Below are 13,822 nucleotides of genomic sequence, written 5' to 3' on the forward strand. Positions count from 1 at the left end.
TTTAGTTTTTGATTCACCCCTTGAAGTATTAAAATACCTTTCTCATATAAAAAATCCGAATTCATTCATGAGGTGATAGGGGACAATATTTGTTCGAATTCCTTTTTTTTGTTCTGGAATCTGTTGCCTCAAACTGGTTCTACATTAAAAAGTACGCAACGGAAGACGATTCTGATGCTTCCATTTGAAAGATGAGAGAACTTAGTAAAGGATATAGTAGTGAAGCATAAAAATTAGTGGATTTAAATAACATTTTGCAAGTGAAAAATTTAAAATTTAGTAATTTTTAATGTCTTATTATTAGTTTTATCCTAAAAATTCATTTTAAGCTTGGTTATTTTTATCAATCAAATTAAAGCTCTCTAATCGCTCTACAATTGATTCTTCGACGCTCAACTTCTATCTTTCTCAATTCCGCTATAATATTGATATAAACAATTCCTGGTAAAAATTCAAGCAATATTTTCAAAAATTACGATTTTAATCCCACAGTACATATAATAGCCACTTAAATTTCACCTTAAGGGGGTATTCTAGTGTAAAAAGACGAATTTCGGGCGTTTTGTCGAGCTTCGTAAAAATAAAACAAATCATATTTTCAATATCCATTATATCATTATTTGTTCATCTATCTTTTAACAATAAAACCAAAAATTTAACGGAGAAAAAATATTTATAATTAGATTAGTTAAGAGGTGATGAGATGAGAGGTGCCCTTCTGGTTTTCTGAAACAAAAAAATCGAACAGATTCTGAATCAGTAAAGTTGCCGCTGTCGCAAGAACCTCGGACAAGTCAAAAACATGATTTTTGATAGACGGTGGCCGTTTGAAAAACAAAATGCGGTTTAAAACGTTTTTTTCTTATGTTTCCCGATTTTTAAAAAATATTGAAATGTACAAAACATTATTTTTAGAGGTTCATGCGATAGAGAGATGCATGCAGATTGTATTCATATAAATTCGACATGAATCGGTTCAGTAGAACTTGAGATATTGTGTACGCCAGTTTGAAAAAACTAGTTTCGAGAAAAACGTGTTTGAAGTTCATTGTTATGGCCGTACCAGGTTAGATCACATCACTAAAACGGTTCTAACTCGGTAAATAATAGGACTTTCGATAAGTCCTTTGTAGAGTATATTCTTGAATACCTAAACTACAGAAATATGAAGGAAAGCAATTTTGATTCTTTTCTAATTTCTAGACTAGTATACTGCCTTAATGTTGAAAGGTTACATTGTTCCTTGAAATAAGTTATATTTGAAATATAACAGTTCGGCTGAAAAGTTTATAAGGTAACACAGTAAAACTATTTTTTGCAAAATTCAATTTTATTATTTAGCATCATTGCCTTCGAGGGCGATATAGCGATTATAGCGATCTTACTTGATACCATTTTTATAGTACTTCTTACTTTTCCTCAAAATAGGCCTCAGCTTCGGTAATCACTTCATCATCGGTCTTAAATTTCTTACCAGCGAACATTCTCTTCAGGTCTGCGAACAGAAAATAGTCGCTGGGGGCCAGATCTGAAGAGTACGGTGGATGCGGAAGCAATTCGAATCTCAATTCATGCAATTCTGCCATCGTTCTCATTCATTTGTGAGTTTTCCAATTTTTTCACAATAACAAAAGTTGCTTCACTCTCAATGCTGTAACTCACGAACCAATCGACCGATTGCTGCTAAATTTTGACACGTATCTATTGAAAAATTGTGCTTTGTGATAGTCAATTAGATTTTTGCAAAAGGCCCATTTAGACGTCAAAAATATGAACTTTTCAGCCTAACCGTACAAAAATTTTGTTTCAGCCTGTATATAATCGAGTCTAAAATTGTATATAATCGAGTCTTGATATACGGCCCTTTTCCAGAAGACGAGACGAGTCTGAAATGTTTTATTTGGTAGACTGGAAAGACTTCTGTCACTTTTTCTCGGTATGATCAGTGATGTCATGTTTTTATTTTTAGAAAAACCACAAACAGAACAAACATTTCTATAATTGATCAATCGACTCTTTTCTTAACGTCAAAATCCTAAAATCAGCAAAGAGGAATAAGTTTTATATATCTTTTTGTTTTATTGATATTTTTTCTACCAAGATATACAGCCCAATTCTGTATTCCGACGGATTTCCATTTCGTTCGAAATCGTTGTTTCGTTCGAGCTATAATTTCGCTTCACCTATTTCGAACGTTTTGCCCCTTTAATGTTCTAAGAGAAACAGATCGAACGAAATGTAAATACAACTCGAACGAAATACAGAATGGAATTTAATCAAGTCGTTCGAAATATTTCGAATCGATCGAAATACAGAATAGGGGTGATAGTTTCATCTCTCAGACGTTTAATTTTTTTTTCGGAGATGATGGTGTCAATGTTTATTCATCTAATCAACGATTTATAAAGAATATTTTTAAATTTATATGTATGTATTTCCCCTTACAGTTGCACAATAAAGTACTCTAGTTTTTTTTCACATGCATAGTAATAAATTTCGAAACACCTAGGTACGATGATTGAAACGAATTACATTAAAATAAAAATTGGGGGTCTTCGTAGCCACATTGGTTGCGCGTTCGTTTAATAAGCGATCGATCGTGAGTTCAAAACTCAGGCCCCTCATTGACCATCTTTGTGTTGTTACAGAATAACTACGTTTACGCAACAATCATCAGCGATGGAGATCTATCCATGGTCGAAACAAGATCGATTCTGTCCGATGTGTCGTCTTGCAGAGCAGAGCAGTTGTATGGATCTGTTGTTGATCATTGTTGAGTTATTTATAGAACAGCAGCCCGATGTGTCTTGCAGAGCAGAGCAGTTGTATGGATGAATCGATCTTATTTCGACCGTGGATCGATCTCCATCGCTGATGATTGTTGCGTGAACGTAGTTATTCTGTAACAACACAAAGATGGTCAATGAGGGCCCTGAGTTTTGAACTCACGATCGATCGCTTATTAAACGAACGCGCAACCAATGTGGCTACGGAGACCCCCCTTCTTTGTCATATGTCCCACGATTATATTTTAGTCTTATCAATGCCCTAGACCAGGGGTTGTCAAACTGTTTTGGGCAAGAGACCCCTTTTCCAGAATTGAGTCACACCTTAGACCCCCATAGCCAAATTTCTTTGAAAATCCTATCTTTAGCTTTTTTGTCTTACTGAATAATTATCAATTTGAAAACATTGCAATTGGTTAAATGAATAAACTTGACATATTTTTTTTACGGATGCGATCTGGCGTAGTGGTAACATCCGCACCTCTCACGCAAAAGGTCGCAAGTTCAATTCACACTCCCAACATTCTTCCAAAATATGGAAGTAATGTGACAAACCAGCCAAAATTGTTGAAAGACACTATAATACAGAAAAAAAATTATACTAGAAAAACATCCAAATCGCACACCAATCTATCCACAACTACCAAAATACAAAAATACGGATCAATATTGGTTAGTTGAAGCCTTAAAATCTCCGCGTTCGTTGATGTTCAAGTGTTTCCTTCGGTTTCGCGTTTTTTTTTATATCTGTATTATTTATAGTGACTTTCAACTCATTTGGCTGGTTCGTCACTTTTACTTCCATTTTTGGAAGAATGTCGGGAGTGAGAATTGAACTCGTGACCTTTAGCGTGAGAGGCATGGATGTTACCACTACGCCAGATCGGCTCCACACGGTTTCGCGTTGTTTGTAACCACAATGAAGCCTTTTTCGTCAATGTATGATGATGGAAAAACGAGAAGATAATTTTCAGCAATGTCTCACATCGCAGGATACTGTTTTTCAGTGTTTCGTTATAACTAGAACTTTGGTTGTACTCCTGCCTCATCTGTGCTGATGATAATCAACTTTTCTTGCATTATCACCTTGGCTCATTCTATAGATGTGATATAATACTGATTTATTATCCATTGAGGAATTTGAAAATTTTGAAGATCTTAAAACATTTTAGTAAAATTCTTGTGTTATGCGTATTATGCGAGTGACATACGATAATATAACATGGTCTTGAAGCTTTTGTGATAATTTTGACAAATGCGAAAAACTTGGTGGTCAGCGAACTTCAGCGTGTAGAAGTAACCGAGTAAAGATTTCGTCGTTTTTCTTTTCTGTCCTTAGGTTGCATTTTCATATGCGTTCTGAAATACGTGGGAGCTTGAATGATAATGTACCTCAACTGCTAATTTAATTCAAGAGATTACAAGGTATTTACATAGTTAAATAAACTGAACTGGAATAAAGTGATTGGAAAAGAATTTACAAAATGCTTGGTCATTTATGTGCATGACGTAACAAATTTTTCATCTTGAATATTTCAAATAAGAATTTTGTGTTATTTTATCAAGATCAATTTTCGTTTTTGTCGACCCCTGGGAAACCGAAATCGACCCCTGGGGGTCGATATCGACCACTTTGAGAAACCCTGCCCTAGACTAATGAAGGAGAGGTGTGATAACTGCCAACTGCTACTTGCCTAATTATTTTATAGCTTTTAGTACATTATTATGTTTAATAACAATTAAACCGTTTAACTTAAAAAGTTTTTTTTACTTATTTTATTTTCTAGTTTTTAGTACATTTTATGTTTCATTAGAATATTTCTCTACAAAAAAACCATTGTACTGTATTCTATCAGTCAAATGATTTCATTTGATACCAAAATTGACTGGATTGCAGAAAATACATAAGGTGCTGTCCACATACCACGTGGACAGAAACAAGCATGACACCTTCTCCCCCCTCCGTGGACAAGCGTGGACATTCTTATACCCCTCCCCCTGTTGTCCACGTGGACATTCCTCCAGTTTTTTGGAAAAAATCAATAAAATTCTATCCTTTTCGCTGAAATTTCATTCCATGTTTGTTTCTATTTTCTATTTCCATTTGTTTTTAATAAAAATGATAGCCTTATTAATAGTTACGATTTGTTTCAATTTTTTCCAACATTGGCTGGGATGCTCCTTATTTTCTTCCGAATTCCATTTACCGTAACTTCATATTCATATCAAGAGATCACTTGTGAAAATACTCTCGAGTATTTTTATTAAAACTGGCTGGCTGTTTGAGTTGTAAAAAATCAAACAATGAAATCAAGCACTTTGGTTGAAAACAGTTATTGGGATTTATTTTACAATAAAGAATAAAAAAAACGATGTATCAATCATCGTGCTGTTGAATTAAACAAAAAGTTGAAATGTATTGCTTATTTTGGATCGTTTAACATACCCGAATTGCCACACAAACGCATATAATTCAGACACTCCAATTTCTGATGCTGTTCATTTAACTGATCTGTAGATTCATAAATAACATTAGTTTTACTGACTTTGTGCTCTGTTTTTGCGAAGGAAAAATTGGAAGTTAAAATTATCAATTCAAATTTACTTTTCGTATCAATTAACACCAAGTGAAAATTTTCATTCTTTTTGTAAATTTAATAGAAAGAAAGTAAAAAAAGTATTTTGTTCTAAACTCAGATGTCGCGACTAAATGTGGACATTGTACATTCGTGATCACGGATTACGAAATGTTTTCTCATCTAAGCATGAATGACTTCCACTTTTTCAGGTTCAGTAGTGACTGGCGGTTTCAATGAACCTAGTCAAAAGAAAACACTTGTAGTATAATAGTGATCGATGATTTCGATGATTTCGTTGACCTTTAACTCTTAATTCTTGAATCATGGTAAATGTTGTCCGGAAAAAATTGTGCCGATTCTAAGGAAGAAATCAAAAGCAAAACATTCATAGACATACATTTATTTGATTATAATTATAAATAACGTTTTGTTCCACAGTATTTCAGCAACCTTCACGCAACTTGAGAATTCCATCCTCTCAGAATTTATTTGTTTCCTCGTCAAAAAACTGGGCAAGGCGCTTTTTATGCTAACAATGAGATGAAGTTCTTACAGGAATCTCAACAGTTGATAATCTGAAGAAGACAGATATCTGGTAAGTACGGGGTATGGAGTCTTAGAAGCGCCCTAAAAGCGTTCTGGATCGTTGATGGTAATACGTTCAGCTGCTAGCAGTACTTGCTGGCATTTATCGAGACTAGTTGTATACACAGATTTTCCTCTAGTCTCACCGGACCCAGACCATGATTTCAAGCGAATACTCAAATTCTATCGCGTTGTGCAAATGTTGTAAACATGGATTGCAATATCCAAAAGTAAATCTCGTTCCGATTGCAATATGTCAAATCCGATCGGGTTCCGGAATATAGTTGAATATGTAGTCCATACATTGTAGCATTTTTTGTATCCATGCTTCACCAGGCGCTCACGAACGATGGTTTTAGACATCTGTAGCGAATCTTATAATTCATGTGTCGTGTACCGAGGATTAATCTTGATAAGTGTCTCAATTTGATTGTCATCAGTAGCACCACAGGCTTTCCAGACAACCGTAGAAGCGAAGAAAAACATCATTGCAAGAAACATATCTCTAAAGATACGGATTTTCGGGAAACCTTGGGAGTTCTTGAAAAGTACTCTCAGGCAACTCAGTGTTTATATTGATGAATACAGAGTACTCAGGGTGGGCGTAAAGTTTAAAAAATCTCGTAAATACGGAGTAAATCTCATGTCCATGTGGACATTGTCTAAACCTCCTCCATCCTCACCGTGGACAAGCGTGGACATTTCCGTATCCCCTACCCCCCTAAATTTGCCCACGTGGTATGTGGACAGCCCCTAATGTGTTATCCAAGTCAAGTTCGTTCATCTGATACACATATCTCAATCAATCTTTTTTTTGAGATGATATGGAATCTGCTATTTTGTAGCGGCGGCCAAATTGGATTTTCCAAGATAAGCAGTTTTAAAATGACAGCAGAGATAAAGGTGTTTTATAAATTCGGTCAGTTCCTATTGGTCAAATTTCTATTAATGTGGGCCAACCCTACAGACATACAAACATACGTACAAATAGTTCAAGCTAAATAAAATCGTTTAATAGAGTAATTTGCTATTTTGTGATTGCGGCCATCTTTTTTTCTTATCCCATTTATTTATTTATTAGGCTCATTAGCATTTTAGCTGTAACGGAGCCGGGTTTTAATCGTGTACATGTACATATGTTTATGTTTCTATAAATTGTAAATTACACAGTAGTTAGTAGTAGCCATTTAGGCGTTAAGTTTTTCTGTTCCATTACATTATCGTAAATTACACACTAGTAGCCATTTACGCGTAAGAATACTCTTTCTGTTCTTCCATTCTTCAGCAGACCGAACAGCGGAGACAGTTTGATATCGATCATTGTTGGGTTATTTATTGAACAGCAGCCCGATGTGTCTTGCAGAGCAGAGCAGTTGTATGGATGAATCGATCTATTTCGACCATGGATCTATCTCCATCGCTGATGATTGTTGCGTGAACGTAGTTATTCTATAACAACACAAAGATGATCAATTGAGGGCCCTGAGTTTGAACTCACGATCAATCAAGTGGCTACGAAGACTCCCTTGCGGACATCTTGGATTTGGATTTTTCATGATCTACTGAAGCCATTTCATTTGATACCCATATTGATGGGGTTTTGGAAAACCCATATCGATGAGGTTTTGAGAAAATATGTGATCCGCCATTTTGTAGCGTCCGCCAGCTTGGATTTTCAAGATCATGAAATACGCAGTTTCATAATGACTACAGAGATAAAAGTGTGTTCCACATTCAGATCAATCGGTCAACAGAAAGGAGGTCAAATTTCTATTAATGTGGGTCAGCGCTACAGACAAACATGTTACAAACATACAAACATACAAACAGATTACAGGGCAAGCTAAATAAAACCGTTTAAAAATACAAATTACTGGATTAAATTGCATGGTTGCAGTTAAAAACATACATTGCTTATACCAGGAGTTTTCATACGTTGCTCCGTGGGAAATTTGTGCTCCGCAAAGTTATAGCAAATGCTCCCACTTGAAAATCCACCTTGAAATAAATCATTCTTTAATTTACTTTCACTGGGCATATAGTGATTTATCTTGTTTACTCCGGATCAGATATCGTGTAACAGCGATGCGTAACAGAAATAGAGTTGTTCCCAGTTGGATAATATCAATGCAAATAGGATTCGTTTTATTGATTAAAAAAATCAGGTGCTCCGTCAAATGCTATAGAAAGTGCTCTGCCATAAAAAAAAATCTGAAAACCCCTGGCCAATTTAATTCTAGTTTAGCCGTGAAACAATTTCTGAAGATCAAAGTGGAACGAAGCTATACCGATGCTTCAAGTCAACAAGGTTAAAACACATCAAACTAAACCGACATAACTGATTCTTCAGTGAGCGCGGTCGAACGGTCGGGTCAGACGAGCTACTCGTCGAGCTTTTCGTCGAGCTCGGCTTCTGGAATATGAAAACAAACGAGACGAGCGCTCGTCTTCTCCTCTGGTTTTCTGGAATAGGGCGCATAATAGAGCCTGTATATAATCGAGTCCGGCCTGTTCTTCATTTTTAAAGGTAAATTTTCTAAACTTTTACAACAACAATATACATCTTACAAATATAGATACATCTTTAAAAATTCGGAGATCATATAGAGATAAACGGCATGATCCGCAAATTTTTAAAAATGTGTTTAAAAGGATATTGCATCCAATTAACTTAAGTTTCTCAATCACCGACACGGTTGAGAAACGTTTTGGGTTTCTGCCGTACAAATGAAACACAAATTTCTGCATTACTCGAGAATTAATCAAGAATATGAAACCAAATTTGGCATGTGGAGGTTTTAGGGTGCAATAAATGTTTTTTCGGTGGTTAGACACTCCACTCCCCTCTTAAAGGGGGAGTTGCCATACAAATGAAACACAAATTTCTGCATAACTCGAATCAAGCAAATGGAGCCGAATTCGACATGTGAAGGTTCTAGGGGGCACGAAACGTTCCTATGGTAGATAGACACTCCTCCCCTCTCTCTGAAGGAGAGGGGGCTGATAGTGTGATAAAACGCACTCCTATATCTTCTTCTATAGATAAATAAAAATGGATCACCGAATGTGTTGATAAGAGCAACACTCGAAAAAGGAATTGTCCGATTTAGGACTGTCTTTATTCTATCATATTTTCTGTATGAAACATTTATTTCATGTAACGGATAAACATGTTATTTGCAAGTCGTTGAAAAATCTTGAACGAGAATTGTGTCTGAAAATAATCTGATGTTAGAATGATGAGTTTTGGTAGAAGTACTAGGAATTTTATAGTAAAAGGTAATTTAAAGGGTAGATTAGAAAATCAATCAATGAACAGTTCTGCGATTGTACCCATGAACGTGCGCTTAGTAAAAAACGTGAATGTGATAACGAAAAAATTTTGGGCGGGACGAAGTTTGTCGGATCAGCTAGTATATAATATAAATAATAAAATATATATAAAAAAACAATAAAATAGAAATATTTTTTTCAAATATCTCCAGAATGGCTGCATTTAAAAGAAGATTGATAATGAGCTTTTTGTTCTAAATCACATCAGGATTCATAATTTGTGCCTAAAAATAATTGTTAACATACAAAAATTCGAAGTTCGAAAATTGATTAAAATTCGATGTTTCACAAAGTTCGTCAAAAATAATTTTACCATCTTGGACTGATTTTTTAAAATTTTCTACATAACTTTTATTTTATATGAATTAAAAAAACATATTTTAGATATTGCAAATGAAAGTTTTTTTTTGTAAATAAAAAATAAGAACAATTTTTTTTCTCATTGTATATTATTTTCACGTTTAAACATCAATACTCTATAGCTCTTCCTAAGAAACTATTTCGGTACGACTCTTAGTTTTTGAGATATAAATTATCAAAGATTTCTCTTACTGAAATCGATACGTCCTTTTCTAAAGTTACACTTGAGTCAAAAAAATTCCAAATGCTGTGGAAAACTCATACAAAAATACAAGCTTTCATTCGAATCAAAAATACTCATGTTTGGTCATTTGTCGATTTCATTAGGAATTGCTCTATAGATACCGGAACGGGCGTATCCGGCGGACTCAAAGTCCGACTGATGAAATTCACTTTCTTCGCAACGAGATGGAGTACGCACAAACCATGGAGTAACAAATTTGAAATAAAATCAAAACATTCTATTTATTACATCTATATCAATACAATGATTCAAAATACTTCGAAACTTAAAATACTTAAAATCTAAAGCGTGCGCTTCTCTCACTGTATTTGTGCAACCTAATCTATCCGTTCAATACTTAAATGGTAATCAATCATTTTATTCATCACTATATGTACAGATTACATCAACGCTTACCATTTATCTCCTAGAATAACCTACGTGAATTCAGATAATACGAAATTGTAGTTTCATAATTGATGAAAGTAAAGCATACACTGAATTTTGGAATGAATGAAGTGGAAGACAATATACATATATCATATTGACATGAACTAGTTCAAGTTATACAAGTAACGGTATTTGCACAGTTTGGCCTAAAATTGTTGCATTCATCTACGCTGGAGCGATAGAATATACAGACGAAGTAAGTACGTAAACATTAAACAGAAATTACAAAAACGTAAAGCTTACAACTAAATAAAACTACGAATCAACAAGGACATAGGTTGAGACGGTACACTATTACAAAAGTGGACGGATACACTGAGACATGGACAAAACATATATGTACACAAAACATCAGACTTAAACAGAATAATTCTATAAAATTGAACATGAAATAAAATCATATTACTATCTCTATTTATGTCTATACGTATTTATGTTATTGTACGGCTATGTTACGAGTAATGCACTTGGTGCTTCTTTCCACCTAAAAATAAAAACCAATCTATTGTAGATTTTTGCGTAAATTGTATAATACGGCTGCAATAATTCTAGCATTATGCTATTAACTTATACCCTAACTTGATATGTTACCAAGGTTGATTTGTTTGTGATGGAATGCGTGGTAAACTGTAACGTCGTTTGTTATCAGTCGAATACTCTAGCTTACATTGAAAAATAACTATTTAAGGTAGACTTAAACTATACTTCTGTCTGCGGAATTCCTTCGACTAAATTCGTTCGACTCGCGTTGTTGCTACGATCATGGCCCGTTCGGCCTCCTCGGCTGGCAGGCAGTGGTGTCGGTTGTTGAGATCTTGAAACACCCTCGATGGGTGTGCTGGTGGAGAATTCCCTCGACTTACTACTACTGTCCACCAGGGTACTTTTCGAATCGGACCGAGAATATTTGCCATTTTTGCTCACCGTATCCGCATCAACCCCACGCTCCGCATATTTTATGTTTCGATCGAAGTTGGATTCGGATCGAGGTGCCGGGTTGATGGACACCGATTCCTTCATCGAAATGGCACTGCGCAATGAGCTTTGACTGCCTGAAATAGATTTCCCGGTGGTTTGAGTCATCGCCAGAGAGCTTGGCGATCTTATTGAGGTTGAGTCTACAGGTGGGTGTTTGCTGTATTTCATTGAGGTGTCCCGATACTCGTAGATGTTATCACGCGTACGCAGAGGTTGTGACTGCAATACGTTGTTATCAATACCGATGTCACGCTCGGACTCCGGGTTGTCCATTACAAACACACCTTCATCGTAGAATCGGTCGGATTGTCTGCAAAGAGTTAACTTATAAATGTTATTGTTTTCGAAAAAATATTTATTTGCAGGTAAAATTCGAAGAATACCCAAGGAAAATTTCGAAAAAAGTCCTACCTATCCATACCTTTTTGCGTTGCGCCACAGCATGCAACAGATCACTACCAGTACCATCAGGAACAGACATGCCGCGGACATACTCCAAAACGCGATTTGCAGTGGTTCTTTCGGCTCCCACCAAAATTCTGTGGTTGGTGGATACGTTGGCACTAGCACTCCCACGACTGTCGGTATATACTATAAGAAAAGATAAAGACTGCTTTTCAACAGTTACTAAAATTGAGCCAACCTCACTTACCTGAGTCCAAAAGGCACTTTCCGTCTGACGGTAGTTTAACCTGATTGAAGAATTATACGTAGTGTTCAGATTCAGGTACTTCAGCTCCCCATTAATGGCCTTCTCGAAGTGTAGCCCAAGTATTTGTTGAGGTGTAGGATTACCATACCGGGCGAAGTTTGAGTAGCTTTTCATGAAGAAGTGACTCATGTTTCGATCGTTGTCTGTCCACATTAGCCGGTCAAGACGGGCTTTGCGCGGGAAAAATTCCACGTCCATGAAGGGGGCCCCAGTCAACAGGTAATGTTCGATATCATGGGGTACTTTACGCCAATACGGCAGCTTCAGTCCTTCGATGGTTGTGTTCATCACGTAGCTATAGACAGGAACGTTTCGTTCAACAAGAAGTTTCATCATCTTGTCCGCGGGCCCACGATACAGGAAGTCCGAGAGAAGCTAGAAACGAGATTTGATTATTGATATGTTTTGTTGCTGAATATGTTTCACATTACATTGATATATTGCTCTCGAATGAAGGTCGTATTTTTGGGATCGGGCCAATATGTGTACATATATTTGACGGCTTCGTAAGTGCCATTCAAATTAAGAGTGTAATTGTATCGGTATACCAGCTCCCAGACTTTTTGTTTGAAAAATTTCTGGTCTATTTCATAGTAAGGGGCGAGACTTTCATTCTGTGATATCACAAAGGCTGCTTCCTGTAGGGTGACTCCACTCATATAATGCAGCCCTCTGTTGTAGTGCCCTTTCTTGATCAACTCCTCAGGTGTTTCGGAAAGAAAATGCCAGTCTCGTTCTCTCCATCCCTCGTACCACTCGTCACTAGGAAAGGTAAAGTTAGCATCAAGTACAGGCCCCCATGGAAACAATCCAACATGAGGTGCGAATTCCGCATTGCCCAATTCGTAGAAGCTTCTGCCTTGCCGCATGCAGTTTACCAGCTTCCATGAGGTTTCTATGGAGCACCCTACCATTTGACCAAAAACACGACTGGTATTCTGCGCCCGGTATTTATCCACAATCAGCGCCCAATCCGCTACCGCCGATCCAGATTGTCCTATCACTCTTGTGACAATATCTTTCGTTTGGGGTGCTACCATCAGCAAACCAGCAGAAGCCGCCCCCGCTCCTGGCCCAAACAGCGTGATCGAATTGCGGTCACCGTTGAATGCCTCAATGTTATCGTACACCCAGCGGACGGCCATTATCTGGTCCAGGATCCCATAGTTACCGGGTGAGTTCTCATCGCCTGTCGAGAAGAAACCGAGGGCGCCCAGGCGGTAATTGAAGGTGACGACCACCACTTCGTAGAATGCAGCTAGCATATGGGCGGGAAAGGTGTTGGAAGCACCACGAACAAACTCTCCTCCGTGGATGTAAATCATTACCGGATATTTTTGTGCCACGCCGGATTGGGTCTGAAATTAGAAAATAACAGTCGATTGTCATAACTAAAATCGGTGAAAATAACATCAAAATAACAAATAACAATGTGTCGTTTGAACACAATTGAACAACTAAAAATGGCATTTAATGAAAACATAATTCAAATTCACATATTTTAGAAGAGGTGAAAAAATATTTTGTTTAATTTCAGCGATTAGTTCGCATAGAAATTACTTTGTTGTTTGGGGCTGGATGGAGGTTTTTGTGTTTTGACCCTGCCACCCCAGCCTAAACCAAGCTCCATTCATTATGCGCATTATGCGCATGAATACGCTTAGGCGTCGTGCATAAATTACGTAACGCTAAACATGCGGGTTTTGGACCCCCTGGTGATAATTGAACCCCTAAGGACAAGACTGTAGTATAACCAGTCACCAGCTGAACCTCAAGTAGCTTGAGAGCAACTAGATAGGAGAACTGTCGAACCGCA

At 36.8% G+C, this 13,822-nt stretch overlaps 1 protein-coding gene across 3 annotated transcripts in view; it reads right to left on the bottom strand.

The window, feature by feature from the left end:
* Nucleotides 1–10,089: 10,089 nt before the first annotated feature.
* LOC129777766 (acetylcholinesterase) overlaps nucleotides 10,090–13,822 on the bottom strand; it is a 48,940-nt gene continuing 45,207 nt past the window's right edge. For 2 of the 3 annotated variants that reach the window (XM_055784241.1, XM_055784240.1), the window contains 4 exons: nucleotides 12,438–13,364; nucleotides 11,947–12,381; nucleotides 11,716–11,885; nucleotides 10,090–11,604 (listed from right to left, as the gene is read on the bottom strand). In XM_055784241.1, the coding sequence (XP_055640216.1) occupies nucleotides 11,016–11,604; nucleotides 11,716–11,885; nucleotides 11,947–12,381; nucleotides 12,438–13,364 (2,121 nt within the window). In that variant the 3' untranslated portion in view covers nucleotides 10,090–11,015. Of the gene's footprint in view, nucleotides 11,605–11,705; nucleotides 11,886–11,946; nucleotides 12,382–12,437; nucleotides 13,365–13,822 lie in introns of all 3 variants that reach the window. The other variant, XM_055784243.1, reaches the window with a different exon arrangement.

Source organism: Toxorhynchites rutilus, chromosome 3 (assembly GCF_029784135.1).
Source record: "Toxorhynchites rutilus septentrionalis strain SRP chromosome 3, ASM2978413v1, whole genome shotgun sequence".
Lineage (NCBI taxonomy): Eukaryota > Metazoa > Arthropoda > Insecta > Diptera > Culicidae > Toxorhynchites > Toxorhynchites rutilus.